General features: G+C 43.1%; 1 protein-coding gene across 12 annotated transcripts in view; it reads right to left on the bottom strand.

Annotated features, from left to right (window-relative positions):
• The window catches only part of CREM (cAMP responsive element modulator), a 43,699-nt gene that overhangs the window by 3,771 nt on the left and 21,037 nt on the right, over nt 1-18,891 (bottom strand). For 4 of the 12 annotated variants that reach the window (XM_040992597.1, XM_040992598.1, XM_040992600.1 and 1 more), the window contains 3 exons: nt 13,380-13,568; nt 4,453-4,488; nt 598-754 (listed from right to left, as the gene is read on the bottom strand). In XM_040992597.1, the coding sequence (XP_040848531.1) occupies nt 598-754; nt 4,453-4,488; nt 13,380-13,568 (382 nt within the window). Of the gene's footprint in view, nt 1-597; nt 755-4,452; nt 4,489-8,731; nt 8,818-13,379; nt 13,569-18,891 lie in introns of those variants that run through there. The other 8 variants (XM_040992605.1, XM_040992606.1, XM_040992599.1 and 5 more) reach the window with 4 other exon arrangements.

Genomic DNA, 18,891 nt, shown 5'->3' with positions numbered 1-18,891 from the left:
GTCATTTCAAAAAATTTTCAAAGATACAGAGCAAGAATACATGAGAGAAGAAGGCAAACGTAGAAGTATGCGGAAGGGACTTCCTAAGTTGTGCAGCCTCAAGTGATCTGAATTCATTTTACTATATCTATACTTGCCAGATTTTCTCAGAGTCAACATGTATTTCACTATGCTGGGGGAAGTAAAGTTACATTGTAGATACAGGGAAACATGCAAAAACAAACAACAAAACCCTAACATTTTTATTGTTCATACAGAAGCTAAAAATTTATACCCATCACTTATTTTACAAGGTAACTTTTGAAGACTAAATTTTTTTTTTAAGAACATCTTCCCATTGTTATCTTCAAACATGAAATGAGTTCCCTTTGGTACATGACCCTTAAGACGTGCACACACGTGCCTGCTGCTGCTTGGCAGGGCTCACGGCCGGCCGGGGACGTGATCACTCTAGAAGGCAACACGGTCAGCTTGGGCAGATCACAAAACCACAGGGCACATCCCGCAAGAGCTCAGGCGAAGCATGGTGTGCTTTTCAAAGCCTCAGAGCCATGCGCTGTGTGCCAGTGCGTCCCGATTCCAGGTGACCCATCTTACCTGTTTTTCATAAGCCTCAGCTCTCGCTTCCTCGTGGCCTCTTCCGCTAGTTGCTGGGGACTGTGCAGCCCTCCCGGGGATGCGGCCATCACCACTCCCTGTGGCAAACCGGTCGTGGGGGCTCGGATCTGGTAGGTCGGAATGTCACCCGTGGCGGCTGCAAGGGAACAAAATATGACAGGCTTCTATAAGCAGTCCGCAAGTCGGTACTTCATACACTACAGACCTGGACATCACACACTTTTGACAACTCTTAATGCTTGAGATGTTTGTTGTGAGGATTCTAGGAATCTCCAAGTATCAGAGTTCTCCAGCATGGAAGACAGTGGAGCCAGTATTTCCACATGCTCTGCACATTTAAGATAGAAAAAGGCCTGATACATTTTAGACAATTTTCTTTCTTTTCTTTTTTCTTTCTTTCTTTCTTTCTTTCTTTCTTTCTTTCTTTCTTTCTTTCTTTCTTTCTTTCTTTCTTTCTTTCTTTCTTTCTTTCTTTCTTCCTTCCTTCCTTCCTTCCTTCCTTCCTTCCTTCCTTTCTTTCTCTCTCTCTCTCCTCTCTCTCTCTTTCTCTCTCTCTCTCTCTCTTTTAACCAAAGGCTATAGTTGACAGGCTTTTGACTGTGAGTTCAGTGACCCTCACATCCACAGTCTACTGCTGAGTAGTTCTGACTCGGCAGCCTGGTGGCTGAGGGCTGGGAGGGAGCCAGCCAGGGCTGGGAGACTCCCACAGGGCTAATGTCACACTGACTTCACTGAATGTAGAGTGGGAATGAAAGAAGCTGTGAGCAACACAACCCACAATATACAGATCTCGAAAACCTCCAGGGGCACAGGCACAGCAACTGGAAATGAGGAGTTAGCAGCGCCAATGTTACTTCTGATATAATGTATTTTACTGTGTGTGTCATTTATAACTCTTTAAAAATGGCTGTATTAACCAACTTAAAAAAAAAAAAAAGTTGTAAATTTAGCCATCAGCTCTAGCCAGGCAGTGGGAGCTGGCATTAACATGCCACCGCCAAAAAACAAAAACAAAAAACTTCAGGACATTCACATTCTGGGAAGGTCCCAGTGGAGGCCCTCCCTGCGCTGAGCTTCAGTTAGCCAGCAAGCCCAGCAGGCCAGGCCTGTGGCAACAAAGTGGCAGAGGCAGCGGGAGGAGCCCAGGTGGGACACTGCCATACAACGGCAGCGGCAGTGCCCTTCTGAAACTGGTTGCTCTGGGGAAAGCTAATTGTAGTCATTCTGAGGTTTCTCAAGATAATTGCATCTTTCTAAATATTCATTTAAAAAATCTTCTAACAGTATAGTCTTACAGCTACAAGGTAGATTTCATATTTACTTAGTATTCAGATTGAACCCTAAAGGCTGTCCGAGTTTTTTCCTGATTTATAAAAAACCAAACCAAACCAAAACAAAACAAAAAAAAAACACAAAAAAATCGTCTCACTCCTGTGATCCACATTGGCTTCTAGAAGTGACAGATGAGTCTGAGCCACCAATGCTTCAACTTTGAGAACATATGGCTCAGAGTTAATTTGACACTCCAATGAGACATTACAAAACACATGTTGTCTCAAAGTAAATGCAAGAAAGAGGTTTTAAAAGAGCTATTAAATCCTATAAAGATTAGTCTGAACCAAATGCCAGTCCAAAGAAGAAATGTGGTTCTTCCACATTTTAAGAATGTCTCATATAGCCCTTGAGGAATTTTATGCTTTCAACCTTCGAAATAATATCACTGAAAACAGCCCAGCAGTTTAGAAAAATCAAATGGAAATTAACTGGCTTAAGTGCTTCTGTTTGGGCAAATGCTGGTTGTTCTCCGTTGGGCTTGAGAACTAAATGAAAGAATCAAATTTAAAACATGACCTTGAGGGAAGATCACTTAGGGGTCTTTGCAGCAGAATTAACTTTTTACAAACCCATTTCTAGGGCTGTGCTGCTGCGTGTTCCTTCTGTGTGGACTTTTTCAACAAGGCTGAGGAACAGTGACAGGATCAGCAGCTGAGGTTCTATCAATCCCGGGCAAAGCCGTCACTTCGTGTTTGTGGCTTTTCACAGGGCTGTAGAGCCATGTGCCTCCTCCGATGTTGAAGACAACTTTCTGTACCTTGGAAGCATGGAAGCAGAAAGAATTCCACACTGTTTGTAGTGTCTTGGGGCAAGCCGGCCCAGCAAACGAGGCGGAGCCCAGTTCGTCCCCTCCTCTCCTGGCCCACATCCAGGGGGGACTGTGGGATCAAAGCTCCAACAATGGGGACAGCTGGAGGCTGCTTTCTAAAATCAGAACAATGGCCAGTGACGAAGGAGGAGCTGGCATATCACTGTGCTGGCATCTGCAGGCAGAGCCTGCTCCGTGATCCATCAGTTCTTTCCCAAATGCTGCTCGCCAGAAAGTGCAGTAGAAGGCTCAGAGGGGTACAGAGGGGGCTCCCCCTGTCCTCTGGTTTTGTGTCCACATTAGGAAGTTGGAGCAGAATGCTTCTACGTGATGTGCAAAACGAGGCTCTGGGTATCCAGTTTGGAAAAGGCTAAAAAAAAAGAGGGAGGTGGGAACATTTCCACCAATGAAAACTGAAGTTCACTCACTGGTTTTGGATGATCAGAATTGACTCAAAAGAACTTTGTGTCGAGAGCCAACAGTACCCTTCAAGGACCAGACTGGCAGTGTGGAAATCAGCAAGTGCTCAGAAAAAGTTATCACAGTAAAAAAGCTTGGACAGGGACAGTATTTCTAAATTGATTCATTACGAGATGTTGGATAACAAACTGAGTTTTCTCTTAATCGTTCAGGTATAACACATTCAGCTTAATCCTCACGTTAAAAAATAAAGGTTCTAACTCATCGTTTCATTCCAGAAATATGAATTAATATAAATCAGCAGAAAACACAGCATGAGTTTCTATAATGTCTATATACTTTTCACGGTCAATGGATAAATTCCAACTATAATCTTTTTAGCAAGTCCACTAAAAAGACAGGAGCAATCAGAATCTCTTGTTTTGAGGACATCTACAAGTCGAAAAGTTTTTTTTTTTTTTTCTTAAATGCATGATTTAAAAAGCTCTCCTCTTGGGTTGAGTTTGCATTATGATGGACTTGGAGGTGACTTGGAGCAAATCAGGTGCCAGAGATCACAGATCAAAGAAACACGTTTCTTCCTGTCTTCTTGAAAAGGCCAACTCCCGTCCCATCTAACTAGTAAAAGTGGGTGTTTGTTTGTTTGTTTTGGTCAAGTTTCACTCTTACATTCTGAAAATATATGGTCATCAAATGGGGGCTTAAAACTCATGACTAAGTGAAGAAGTGAAAAAAAAAAAAAAAGCCGTTTATCCACTAATGTGTGTCTGAGGCAAGCACAGGCTCCAAGATTCTCAGAGGCTCTCTCTCCATCACCTGGACCCCCTTCCCGCTTCCACCCCCAGCATCCAGCACAGGGCTCGGCAGGTCACAGGCACTTCCTGAGTTTATGGGTGTGCTATGAAGCATATTTTGAACTTCTTAGGGTTTTGCCCAAGCTGTCCGTCGGGATGGTTACGTTAACAGAACCAGGTCTTCGGCTGCAACGTGTGTGCATGTTCATTCCAAGTGTCCTTTCTGAACAAAAGGCATCGTCCCATGGTGCACTTCAGAGACATCTTCCTATGGCAACTTAGCAGTAGACAAGTTCTAATTAGAATCTGAAACAAATTACTTAGGTTTACTAAGCACTATGTCGTGGGAGAAGCAAATTCCTAGAAGGTTCAGGTCTGGTTAACGACTTCATACCTCTCTTGGCAAGCTTTAAACACGGCACAGCAGAAAGAGCATGGGGTTTGGAGTGTGGGTTCTAGTCCAGCTCTGCCACTTACCAGCCATGTGACTTGGGGCAAGTTCAGTTTCCTCATCTGTAAAATGGGGATACATCATCTCATTTGATACTCACAATAAACCCTGCAATGTATGTCAAAGTGCTAGCACAGTGCCTGGCCCATGGCAGGCAGGCAGCAAATGTCAGCTCCCTTCCTCTCCCCTTCTTTAAGCTCTGAGAGACAATGTCCCAGACCATGCTCACACCGTACAGACTGTTAGGAGGCAAAAACACCCACAGGAATGCAGTCCCCTGGGGCTTCCCTTCTAGCAAACCTAGGAACCCAAAGTATGTATACATATATATATCGGTGTTTACTCTTTATTGGTTAGAACTAAGCCTATTAAAAGCTTTACATGCTATCATATAGAGACTAAGGCATTAAAAGATGACAGAAAACATCCTCTATCCAAGTATACCAATCACTTAAAATGAAGCCTTGAAGGCAGAGCACCATGGATGACCAAGTGCTACAAGCTTGTCAGTTTGGTCTTAAGGAATCCCAGAAGTCGCAGCAGGGAGCAAACGATTATAAACTCCAGCTGAATGCCTTGCCCTAGAGCTTTCAAGGTGCCACACGCCATCAGCAGCCCCAAATGGCGGGGACTCCATGGTCTGATTAGCTTTGGTCTATGGAGATGCTATGTGGCATTGTGCATATTAACCGAATAAAAGCATCTCCAAGAGCTCCCGTCTCCCTAGATCACCTCAGTGAGATGGAGTGGGGCCACAGGGGGTGTCTGCTCAGCTCTGGCCCCTCTCCCCCCAGCCTGACAGCCACCTCCCCCACTTCCTTTCCTCCCACTCTGCTCCTGACACTCACACTGGGCCTGGCCAGGCTGTGTCGAACTCTGTTCTCTCTCCACTGCTCCACTTTCTCCAGGAAAGTTAAATCCTGTATAAAAATTTCTAAGCACTGAACATTTGTAAACTTGTTACTATAACACATAAACCACATAGAATTAAGTCATTAAGTATTTCTTTTCAGCTTTATTGAGGTACAATTGACAAAAATGGTTTATTTTCAAAATATACAATGTATTGCTTTATATATATGCATACACTGTGACGTGATTATTACCACCAGTCAGACTAAGCAAGTTATACATAAGGGATCTAAGTGAAAATCTTACGTTAAAAAAGGGTGAAGACTGAAATCAAAGGTTCTACATAGTGCTAAGTATATATTCCGACATCCTACAAGAGTAACAATAAATATTCCAGGAAAACAAATAACTCTCTTTTTTGCTTATTTAAATGATGCTAAATAATTTTTCACATTTTAAAAATTCCATTGCCGCTCATGTGACATCGGCACTGACAATATCGAGTCTGTTTTGGAGCAGCAATGTAGCATGTGTGAACGGAGGCAGAGGAGCAGTCTGAAGTCACAGCCTTTGTAAGCTGGGAAGCTGGGCAGAGTCACTTTTCCCACTGGGTTTGGAGTTCGGTCAGCCTGATGGTGTCAGCCCTAGGTAACGGCCCTCTCTCCTATGTGGTCCAGTGGTTACCAGAGAGGACAAGAGGACACAGCGGATGGGAGGTTCCGGAACAGGCACCAGAACAGGCCAAGGGATGGGTGCGAGGGCTGCACAGCACACAGATGTGTTAGGTTCTGTACAAAGAGCCAGGAGACGGGAGTTGGAGGCTGCCCGACACAAAGACCAGCTCCTGATTGGATCAGTTTGCAATGCATACCTGGACCCCCGAAAACGTCTGAGTAATGTGTGCCTATGAGAAATGCTTTTGGTGAGACTAGTGCCTGCCCTGCGTGTGTCAGGAGGAGTGTGTGTGGGATGCCCCTCCCCACGCTGCACTTGGATGTGGTGTCCCCGGGGAGACATCTGCCAAGTCCCTGACAGCTTCTTCCACAGCACGTTCCGTGACCTGAACTAACGTGCATTTCACATTACCTGATTTGGTGGGTGCGGCGCGGGAGTGAACACAAATGTGATATTATCACAATTATTTGAAGTAAATATCTCAAATTGTATTGCATTAACATTTTTTCCAAAAATAGTAACAGGACAACAACCATTCATCAAACCATTCTTTCACACATAAATTTCTAAATAAAATATTGTCAAAATCCTCCTTGTTCACATGCAGCAAACATTTAGACACTATTTACCACATTTGAATAGTTGGAAAGTCTGTTTTGGTTTTTTTTACAATTCAGAAATCTATCCTGAATACAATTGACTAAGATTCAGAGACCAAAAAAAGATACAAAATCAAACAAACTTCTAACATAATCAATTCATGAAACAAAAACTGCATTTCTAGTAAAAATTTAAATAATATAATATAATCCCATACATACAGTCACTTTTATAGTTAATTCCATGGTCCTACAGTAAATGTTCCCCCAGATCTCTTCCACACTAACGATTCCTGTCTCTCCTTCTCTCAGTAAATCTGCTCTTCCAATATACATATTTAGAAGAAGTCTGATTTGGGATTAAAACAGAGTTTTCCAAACTAAGTTGCAGATCATTAGTGGAATCAAAACTCAGATTTCACCAATTTTAAAAAGACAGGAGGATGGCAACATTCCAGACACGGTAAGGAAAGCATTACACCTGACAGCGGTTTCACATTTACATACTCAGAGGTTGAGGGCGTCTCAAACAAAACCTGAGTCAGGGCCCAGGGGACAAGGGGTTGAGAATCCAAAGGCGGGCTCGGAAGGCTGCTCTACACCTTCAAGAACATTCCTTCAACCCTGTGCTATTTTGGCTCTTAACAAAAAAAAGGGGAAGGAGTGATAAAACTTGTGCTTCCTTTTCAAATAGCACCGACTATGAGAACTGAGCAGGCTCTTGAACAGAACGATTTCCAAACGCACAAACAAGGTCTTAGGAAAACTAGTGGTCTGTTATTGTCTATCAGTTTTGAACTTTAGCAGTTACAGAAAAGGAAAATCTTGCAAATGTAGTATTCGGAAGAAGAATTATGAAAAAAAAAAAAAAGAGGAAGAAGCACAGATCTTTAAGACAACTTTAAACATCACTGGATGCAGGTTGTATTTGCTCAGGACCCCTGAAAGCTCCGGCTCGGCAAGACCCTGAAGAACTGAAGGATGATCAAACTGGGTCAGAATCCAAACCCAGTACCAGGTTCCCAATCGGGCCAACTGTGTAAACAACTGTGCAATTGCACAGAGGTCACCGGGGCTGAGTCTTTCACAATCAGTATCTGTTAACTCAGAAAAATAAAACTCCCCTAGAGAAACGCGGATTACAGATCGAAACGCCGAAGCCCAAGAAACAACGCATAAGAGCAGCTCTTCCCAGGCTGCGCCTTGGAGGGCACACCGAGGCACAGTCCTAACAGGGTCCGACCGCCCACCGGGAGGCACGCCTGACCCGGTGCGCCTGCCAGGCGGCGGCCCACTACTGTCCTCCGGGGCTTGTGGAGTTCCCTCCACGTGCCCCTCCTTCCAGCAGATACTGCCTTCCATTGAAATGCTGCAGAGAAAGGCTTACAAGAGAAGCTATTCAGAGTAAGGGCCATCTCGGAGACCAGAAGCAGTGGTGAACTAGTTAACAACTCAAAGCTCTCCGCAGCGCTGGACAGAAAGGAACTGACTAAATCACAACGTGACTCGGGGGTTGACGTCAACCGTGCAGCTAGCTCGAAGTTTAACTTGTCCACTTCCCTGCTGAAACATGATTCCAGGAAATGTAATGACGTCAGCCCTTTGAACTCAATTGGCTGAGGAACAGACCATTTTAAACGCAGGAGGAGAAAACGAGTAAGCAGGCACATAAACATCCCAGCACTCTGCTTCTCACTCGGTCTGGAGCTCCGCTCGTTCACGGCAATGAAACCGGGAGCTCGTTTAAACTGTTTTCAACAACGCGAAGAGTATTTCTGTTCAATTTGTAGTTAAGGGAGAGTTTGCAACAGGTTGCAGATGAAATAATCCCTTATCTGCTTATTTTAATAAGGCAGGATGGTCTGCAGGAGGCAGGCGGGCAGAGGGGGGAGGGTGGGAGAGGAAGCGAGGGAGGGGAGAGCGAAAGCGCGAGCGAGAAAGGCAGCCGGAGGGAAAGGGAGACTGCTCGCTGTTTTGGTTAAGAAAGCAAATAATCTCAAGCAAAGATGCGATTACACTAACGAAGTGAACTGAATATGCAGGCACCAATTAAAAAAAAGAAACGCTTACTCCTGAGAAATGAACCCTTTCGAAACGCGGAGCTAGTTCAAACTACTTTTTCTAAAGTTCAAAGAAAGCTCGGCAGAGGTCCCGGAAGCCCCTCTCCAGGACGGCTTACCTGTCTCATCTCCAGTGACAGCCATAATGGCCTTCTGCATGCAGAGCCGTCCGTCTCCCCGTCTCCCCTCTCGCAGGGAAACAGAGTCCAACACGAGCAAGCATGTGCGGGATGAGGAGGAGTACTGACATCACAATGACGTCACGAGCCTATCACTGCCATCAATTTGCTTTGTCACAGGCAAGTTCTCCGAAACCACAGCCCTATAAAAACCCTTCCTGTAATAAATCATCTTAATGTTTTTGTTTCTCCCTTTTACATAAAAACCTCTTAGAGACAGGCTTTGGTAAAAAACAAAAATGCCCCCTTTAGCATTAAATGTTATGTGGCTCTGCCTGTAAGGGGCTTGGGGCTTTTATGTCCACAGTTTCTGGGTGGACACTGGGGGAATAAGCCCTCTTATACATTTTTTCATAACTCTGAGGAGAGTTAAGAAAATACATAGGTTTGATCTTTGAGGACTAAAAAAAACAAAAGCACATTGGCAATCAGCACAAAAATACTGCATTTGGTAAACAGACATTTCAATATTCACCCACATCTGTTCACATAACACATTTCTATTTGCTGAGCCATTTGCTCAAAGTCATAAAGCTCAGCTGTTCCTAAGGTGACAGAATTTACCAATTTCACCTGATGGGAGTCGCCAGTGAAACAGTCAAAATCCCCTGCCGATGTAGCTAGCATTCCATCGCAGTGTACTTGCTGACTGTTGACAGTCTGGGCTCGCTAAAAGTAGCAATTACAGATGATTCAATCTAACACATTATCTTACCAGATTAAAGCTCTTCGAAAAAGTTCTGTGACTTCTTTTTAACTTCATGCATAAGTCACAATTGCTATTCGTAATTTTTAAAACCACATTTCGTTTGTGTCATTCAGTGAAGGTTCAGCACATGAAGAGCTGGGTCATGACGGAAAACTGAACAAAAGCCAAGTTAGACACGAGTCGCTGTGCGAGGGCCACAGCCTGGGGTGGGGAGGTGAACATCTCTATGGCACAAAAATTCGCTATATGTCGCTGCCGGGCTGCTGAATTGCCTACTGCTTCTGCAAAGTTCTAATACATTCCCTGGACTAGTCAGATTCAATCAGGACCCAGAGCCAGTGCAGCTTACCTTCATTCACAGATGCTTATTCAACAACGATGTTATGTTAGGGACCGGACTAGGTACTAAAAAAATCCCTGTCCAGTTAGAACTTAACCCAAAGACAGTCCCAGAAGAGCAGTTCTCTGCCCTGGGAAGGTGCAGAAAGAACTTACAAAAGGCTGTTGAAGTCAGGGAAGGCTTCCTGGAGGAAGCACCATTTGAAGCCAAACTCGCAGGGAGAGTGTTCTCCTGTGGACAGGAGGTGGGCACAAGGGCGCCTTTTAGAGAAAGGCAAGGAAAAAAAAAAAAACAGAGCTGCAATACAGAGGGATTGGGAGAGCAGGAGGAGGTGAGGACCGGAAGCAAAGCCGAGATCAAGCCAGGACTGGAATTCTGGCCTTTGCCTACTAGCTTCCTAGGAGGAGGACTTGAGGAAGTAGTGAGCCTGGAGGGTGCGGCCCTCTGGTACCGGATCAGTGCTCTTTGAAACAGAAGGCTCCCCTGCCCTCTCTGGCATACGGGAAACAAGTAAAGGCGGTCATCCATGCATCAGGAAGCAGAGCCTCTCGGGCACTGACCTGCTGGACTTGGGTCTGCTGTGACCATTACCCAATTCAGGGTGCTTCCGGACACAGCCTGCCCTGCCAATCCATGTGGGGGAGGATAGCACTGACGATGGGGTGGGGAAGAGTCAAGATACACATGGCTTAGCTAGAGGGCACAGTCTATGTGGCTTTGAAAGCAGAGGAGACAGAGTAAGGGCTGGCACCAAGTTTGACTTAGAGCAGCAAGAGGAACAGCATCCCAATCTGAGACAGAGAAAACACAAGCTTTGGAGTGGGAAACACTGGCGGTCACAACTGAGAGCATCTACATTGACAGGGTGGGGGCGCCAGGGCATGAGGCCCAAGACACAAGCCTGAGGACAGTGCCAACACTTGGGAAGTGGGCAGGAGGAGATAAGCCCAGTAAAGGAGCGAGAGGCAGGAAAGAAAAGATACAACAATGGGAAGGCAGTGTTATCAGAGAAGGGAGGAAGCACGGCCCAGCAAGGATATAAACAGGGGACTGAGAACTCAGAAAGGAGTTCCTAACCAGGCCTTTCTAGGAGGCTACTGACTGGAGGCTGGCGAGGGAATGCTATCCAGAAAGCTCAGAAGACACGACAAGAAGGCCATGACCTTGCTGGCTCTCACGCAGAGCCAGGACTCCTGACTGCTACTAGTTGGAAAGAAGAAAACAGGAAGGGAGAAAGGGGGAAATGTGGAAGAAGGACAGGAAGAGATGAAATATAAAAATGTATATGTACTGTAAAATACATAATGTTGCAGATTAATTCATAATCAGCATATTCTTTTTTTTTTAAGTGTGGAAGAAACATACAAGCAAACATTTATTATAATATCCGTAGGGGCTCACACTGTGATATAGTGGGTAAGCCACTACTTTATTCCATATAACATTCTCTGTTTCTGTAATCAGCATATTCTAAGAAGTAGTTTAGCAAGGTTAGCTGGAAGGTCAGCTTAGATAAAATACTAGAGATAAAAACTGAGATAAAATACTGAGATAAAATGCTAGGAAAAAAAAGCACCATTCAGAATAGTAGCAAAAACCATAATGCATTTAGCAACTCAACTATAAAACAGTATGCAAGTTTCCCACGGAGAAATATTTAAACTGCTAACAGTAGTAGAATCAGCTCAAAATACAAGAGACATGTGATGGTTTGGGATGGGTCAACTTAATAACATTACAAAGATTTCAGCTCTCAATAAATCAAGTTATAAATCAAATGGAATCTTGTTTTTGGTTTTCTTCTGCTGCTTCCTCTGCTTTGCTACTACTACTGAAAAGATCAGATGGGTTCCAAATGTGTACAACTAAATGAGTACTACAAACTAGACAAAATAGACCAAGAAGGCGGACCTTGTTCTGTGAGACTCAGTGTGGGGTTGATGCATAGGAAAAGCAGCACAGCACAACAGGGAGTCCTGACACGGACCCTACCACGTGATCTAACGTTGCTCCGTCATTAACGAGGAGAGGATCAACTACAGGCAAGGGTTTCACACGTGTACAGGAAATTAAAAATGGACCCCAACCTGGTATCAGCTATAGAGGTGCATCCCAGATGGACCGGGGGTCTCACGTGAAAGGTCCACCTGGAATAACAGAAGGGAATGCCTGAAGACACTTGGGGGACTTCTGGAAGAAAAAGCGCTCTTCAACAAGCTCTCAAATCTCAGACCTTGTGTATCATATAACACTTACATTCAAAAAACTCTGTTAAAGCATCACATTTGCAACACAATTCTCCACGTTTAAATATATATATATATACATATCAAGAAAATTGCTATTCTTTAAGATTATTCGTTTAGACACATAGGAATGGTGAAAATACATCTTACATTTAAAAGAAAACATCAAATATTGAGTGAGTACTACAAATTTTTACTTCACAAGCACCATCACTTCTGTTCTTCATAAACTTTTCTTGTAGTTAGCATTAAACCCTCAGAATACACAGGAGTAAAGCTAATTATCAAGAGATTCATCAAGAATTTGCACTTGATCTTAGCCAAAAGGCCGAGGAGAGATTCAAAACAAAACCTGCTGCTGCTTTCCTCAAGTAGATGGAAAAACAGAAACAGACTTTAATTAAAACTCATGGTCTTTGAAAGCTGCAGTAAATACATCTATTAGAGTTATTATAGGGACAACTGGATAAAATTAACTAAAACTTAATTGAAATCTTAAGAAAGCTTTCAGGGCTACATTCCAACTGCACATTTCTCTACTGTTAGCTCCTGTTAGAGCTACAACAAATGTAATCTACAAACAGCCCAAAAATAAGCATTGTTTTGAAATGAGTTTTAAGTAGAGTTTAATAGCTGTGGGGAGAAACCCCAAATTCAAGGTATCAATGACTGAATACTTAAATTCCCACATAAAACAGACATATTATGGCAACATTTGTAACCCAAAATGAAGGATATTTACGTAATTTAAATTTTTAACTCATGGTTTCAACTTCCCTTTTTTAATAGAAGGTGACAATCGGGGGCTGGGGTTAGGCCTTGTGGTCAAGATGGCTGCTTCCCACAGCAGAGAGCCTGCCCGGCCTCCGTGGACTCCACCTCCCTGCCAGTGCAAGCCCAGGAAGCCATAGGAGGCGACTCAGAAAATTCTGTCCTTTCCATCCACATGGGAGACCTAAACTGAACTCCTTACTCTTTGGCCTGGGACCACTGCAGGCTCCTGGGGATGAACCAGCAGATAAAGTTCTCTCTCTTTCTCTCTCTCTCTCTTGCTCTCTCTCTCTCTCACACACACACTTTCTCTCACCTACCCACCCAAAAAAGTAAAAACAACTTATTTAACTTGATTTAACATTTTAAAATATTTCTTAAAGCCTTATCATTTACCCCACTCCCTCCACTCCCACTAAAAATCTACTTCCTGTATATTTAAGAAAATTATAAAATCATCACTACATGGTGCAAGATAGTAATCCATAGGCATTCTAAATGTATGAGAGTAATAAAATATACCTTGAACAACAACCTGGCTGCCTGGGACAAAGAACTGCTGTGTGCCATCGGCTGATTGTGCTGCATACTGTACAATTGTAGCACCTGGTGGAGGAGCTCCTGAATTTGTCATTGTTAATGCCTGTAGTCCCTGAACACCATCAGTTCCTGGGTTAGAAATCTGGATTGCTCCACCTTGGGCTATAGCAACTTAACAGAAAAAGAAAAGAAATATTAGAGAATTTCAGTATTAATCCCACATTGGAGGAATATACTCTGGGTCTACTTATCACCACTTGCTTCTCACTCTACACTGAACGGACAAGGGACACCAGTTTCTGTGTGGGACAACACCCTGACATAGCAATACTTGGGGTACTTTACAACCAGAGTTTTTGCAACTCCATAGATACCACAGAGTATTCCTTGTTCCTGATATCCAGCACATTGAATTATTTAAGAAGAGAATGGAGAAGCAAGCAGAGAAGGGGGCCCTACTTCTTTCTCCATTCTCTCAGAAATATAAAATGCTAAGCTGGAATAGATCTTGAAAGGTAACTCGGTGGAAAAATTTTGTTATACAATATTTACCTCTACGAAGGGTTTTTAAATAATCGTAGCAAATAGTAACAAAGATGGAGAGCCTTCTCCCCAGTGCTAGAAATTGCCAGTCGTGTCACTGAATTAATATATTAGAGTTTCCAAAGAATAACTGAACAAGTGTTTTGTTTTAAATTTTCACTCTCATAGGCAATTAAGTACTGCTTAACATATCTCAAAGGTCTGTATATCATAGAGAGAACAACTGAGGGTTTTAAACAGTAAAGTCTGCAGAACTGATCTCTCCTTAAAAAAGAAAAAAATTAAACATAAACTAGTTACTTTTACAATAAAGATTCAAGAACCACATGGGCACAGTAACTCAGAGAAGTCATAGATATGTCTTACTAGAACACTCAATGCTTAAAACATTTCCAAGTCTTTCTCAAACATCTCCAAGGACGGCTAAGCCGAGACGCAGCTGGATAAGTGATCTGATAGTTAAAGCTTTCAGAACAATGGAAAGAGAGACAATAGATTGTCAGGGCTCTGACATAAGGTTTCACAGTTTCATCTGTCTTGCCTGGACCATTAGTGAATGGTCCATCTAAAAACAGGATGCTTTTACACCACAAACTCTCCAAAGATGGCCAGGGTTTCGGCAGCATCCAGTTCTCACAGTAAGAAAAGGGTTTGGGAGCAATCCATGTAATTTCTTGAGGGAAGTATGAAAAAGGCAAGAGATTTTTGCATCTTCATGTCTCATGTGAACGAATCTTACGAGCTGCCTTGTATCTGCAGGTGCATTTTGGATTGATACTAGTTGGAGTTCACAGACTCCGTGGTGTAGAAGGAAGAGCCAAGGACAGCACGAGGACCGTGAGTCACACACACACAGCCAGCACCAAGCAGGCTTTGCAGACAGATCCAGGAATGATGACATGTGCTCAAAGACAGACCACATCACAAACACGGAGTCCAGAAGGTCTCCAACTGCAATGACAGGCCTCAGCTATTTGGTCAACACTAACACAATTCCCCAACTCTGGACTTGTTAGGCTGAGGTGAAAGAAGCTGCCACAAAGGGCAAGAGGCACAAAGCAGGCGCCTACCAACTGACCTCTCTTCTCGCTCTCTCTCTCTCTTTTTCCTTGTTTCCCCTTTTCAAAAATATTTTCCCCAAATTCGAACCGAATTTTTTTTCTTTCATACTATGAAAAGCTGGCTTATCAAGGATCCATTTCTCCTGTCATGACACAACCAGATCTGGAAAACGAAAACTGAACACGTGTGTGCATGCACACATGTACAAGCTGGCTTTGGGAGAAAATGCATCTAAGTGCAGTTTTGTCTTTTGGCCAACCTTCGATCCTCTTTGGCAAAGGTCTCCCGATCTGGACGTCAGATGGCAGAGGACCTTCCCGTTGACAAGGCCCTCTGTGGTTTGAATATACTAAGACTGCCCAGTGCTTTCAGGGTCCTTTGGGCCGATGCATATTTGAGAAAAAAAAAAAAACTTCCTAAAGTTTCCGAATATTCAGAAATCACACAACATGTGTTTCAATAAACATAAGTTAAGTACTAGGGGAAAAACAAGATGGAAATAAAATGAATCCAAATATATCCTCTCAGAATTGTGAAAAAGTTAGGGAAATTTTCCAGTAAACATAAAAGCAGATAATCTTTTTATCACACATTCCTGCTGCCCAGTCATCCTTTTCCTCCTGCACTCCCTGCTCCCCACTCCCCCAGATGTCAGGTGTCTGTTGAGACAAGTCCCAGAGCATCGGTTTAAAATAAAGCCACTGGTCCACATCAAGGCCATTAGGGATCAAAGAAAATGAGAAACCTTTGTATTTCCCACCAGTGTTACTCTGGTTTGTATTCATGCTTTCCTGGCCTGACCAAGCAGCTGAGATAGGTAGAGGCTTATGCCTTTTGTTGCTGACAATGAGGCGTCTACAATGCTAAGACTCGAACTGAAGCGTCTTTTAACTTAGATTATCTGTGTACTTCACTTTATTTTCCTATATTGACCCTTAATCACAAGACAAATAAGACAGTCTCATAAAGTAATACGAACAGAATTGAAATTGAGCAGCTAGTTTAGGCAATCAGTTAAAGCTCAGTTCAATGTCCATGATTCTTCAAACTTGCTACGATGCTCATGCTCTCTGCTCTCGTAGAATTTAACCTAAAAGCTGTCCAACTAAACTGTTTGCTTGTTTGTTGAAGTCTAAGATTGGCCATATCCCATAATTAAGCATGTGATTTAACACTTATGGGAGGCATAGTAGACACAATGACCTTAAACCAGCAGAGTCCGTTCAGAGTATAAGCCATTGTTCACTCAAATGTGTTTTCCTCACCTGCCAATGTAACATGCTAACCAGCATGGCATTGCATTAACTAGTCCAGGCTATAAATTCTAAAACAATTCTAGGACCTAAAACTCTGCTTAGAAATCTGTTATTTGCAGAACTCACTGCCACTGAACACTTCTCCCCAGTAGCTGTATCGTTCAAGTAAGGGGAATGTTACTTAAAAGATGAAAATTCAAGCATTTTGGTAAAACAAATTTGAACAAAAAAAATGTGTATTTTAAAATTCTGCATTATCAACAAAGATGACAAAAAAGATGAGCTTCAAAGGGCAGAGTACTGAAAAAAGAATCCATGATTAAACGACAAAGTGTGATTTAGTTAAAATTTCCTCTAAGGTTTTTTTTTTTTTTCACTTGATTACATATTGTCATTCTTTTTTAAAACAATGTATTTATTTGAAAGGTAGGGCAACACAGAGAGAAAGAGGTGGGTAGATTTCCATCCACATGATCGCTCCCCAGATGGCTGCAACAGCCAGGTCTTGCCAGGTGAAGCTCGGAGCCAGGGCCCTGTCTTCCAGGTGGGTAGCAGGGCCCAGGCACTTGGCCATTTCCTGCTGTTTCCCCAGACACGTTAGAGCAGGAAGCAGCACTGGAAGCTGAGTAGCTGGGACTTAAACCAGCACCGCCAGAGTGCTTGGGTCCCTTGCTGCGCGTGTAAGAGACCCAGAAGACATTTTAGGCTCCTGGCTTTTAGCCCTGCAATTATCAGCAGGGTTAACCAGCAGATGAAAGTTCTTTCTCTCTGTATCTCCCTCTCTCTGGAACTCTGCCTTTCAAATAAACAAATGAATAAGTAAATAAAGTTATATATGGGAAAATTGAGTATCTAGAACTTTAATTTAGCTTCTTATTTGCTTTCACATCAGCTAAACACATTATTCTAAATTAAAATAAAATACCAATGTTTGTAAAAAGAAAACAAAAAGCTAAGACTGGGGGAAAGATACCCATAGATAAAAGTTAGGGAAATAAACCTAAACAATTTTTAAAAAAATGTTATTGAAGGGTCTCAAAAAACCCCACAGACAATACATAGAAGTTCTAGTATAAAACAAACTCCTTCTAAAGAGAAAATTATATCGGAAATTTTTCTACTTCTAGATGTTTAGCTATTAAATTTTATTATTATTCCTAGTAAGAAACATGACTTAGGGCTGTTTGGCCCTTTTGTTTGTTTTGTTTTGTTTTACCTAGAGCCTACACAGAACCACCACGGCGTCTCAATCTCCTAGGATCATCCCTCACTCCCCAATGGAGACACCTGTGAGAAACAACCCTTAACCTCTTAGGTGGCAAGGCTAAACACCTGCTTTCCAGACCTGCATTTTCCAGTTGTCCACCACCATGCCCACCCCTCCTCTCCCCGCACACCCTGTCCACACAGAGTGAATGGACTCTCATGCTCCACCAGGGGTAAGGACATCACAGGGGTCCCGAGAGGCAGGCTGAATGAGAAGAAACAAGACTATGCCACATCTAACGTGCACGTCTGTCTCCTGTCAATAGCAGCATGGCTTTTTCTCCTACTTTCTCCCATTTTTTTCTTTTGGTCCTCACACTGACCTCTGAACTTGGTTGCTGGCTATCCTTCCTACTTCAAGGACTGAAAGCAAACACTGGAAAGGAAAGCTCTCGGCTCTGGTTACTGAACCAACCGTGACAGGAGCAGGTCCCCCTTCCCCAACGCTGTCTCTGCTTTGACATTCTCTCAGTGTCCTACACTTTCATAAATATTTCAAATTTCTGCTGTTAACAGTCCAGGTATATCAACCTCCAGCACCTACATCCTCTTTCTCTCTGTCAGAATTCCTGAGCAGCACTGAGGAATACCAAGGAGGTAAGAAGACAGCACCTGAGATGGGCCTCAAGCTGGAAGAAGGCTTAGCATGATTTCAGGGGGAACTGCCACATTCATGATACACAGGGAAAACAAGAACCTTCTATGTGGACACTGCTGGGGTAAAAGAAGGAAGCTTCTCCAGTCCAGTGCTGGTAGCTGGAAACCTCTTGAACACAGCCTGTGCATTTGGGGAACGAGGTGGCGGGCACTCAGCACCACAGTGACTGGTGTGGTGCAGTGCAGAGCCACGGCAGCCAGCAAAATCAGGTGTTCGTTCCAACATCCTACCATATATGTCCAGTGGGCCAGACAACAGCATGTGAACAAGAGAATGAGAGAGAAATCAACGTAAAGCTCCAAGGTCCAGTTCTTAAAGAGAGTAAAGTATTCTTTTCTCTCATTCTGGACATGTCCACTCAGCGTCCAGAAAAGGCTGGGAATGAGTTACACCCAATTCTAACAGGTGCCATGGGAGGGGCTACTCAGAATGACAAAGCAGAATTAGCTTGAGTAGATTGCAAACCTACCCCTGCTACAAGACAATCTCTACAACAAACTCTAAGAATACATATTAAATTCTACATTTAACGCATAGATCTTCCTACATCTTAAAACTAATAGCTTGTTTTAATAGCCTCAACACTGTATTTGGACAAACACAGTACTGAATATTATATACACTGTAACACCTAAGTAACTTTATTTCCTTGTCCTTTTTCTCCTTTTTATCTTTCTAGCCAGCTTTGTTTTTACTGTTTTTATGTTTC

Source organism: Ochotona curzoniae, unplaced genomic scaffold (genome assembly GCF_017591425.1).
Source record: "Ochotona curzoniae isolate NIBS_2020 unplaced genomic scaffold, NIBS_Ocur_1.0 contig_78, whole genome shotgun sequence".
NCBI lineage: Eukaryota > Metazoa > Chordata > Mammalia > Lagomorpha > Ochotonidae > Ochotona > Ochotona curzoniae.
Note: the sequence above shows the minus strand (reverse complement) of the source record. Positions and strands in the feature narration are given on the sequence as shown.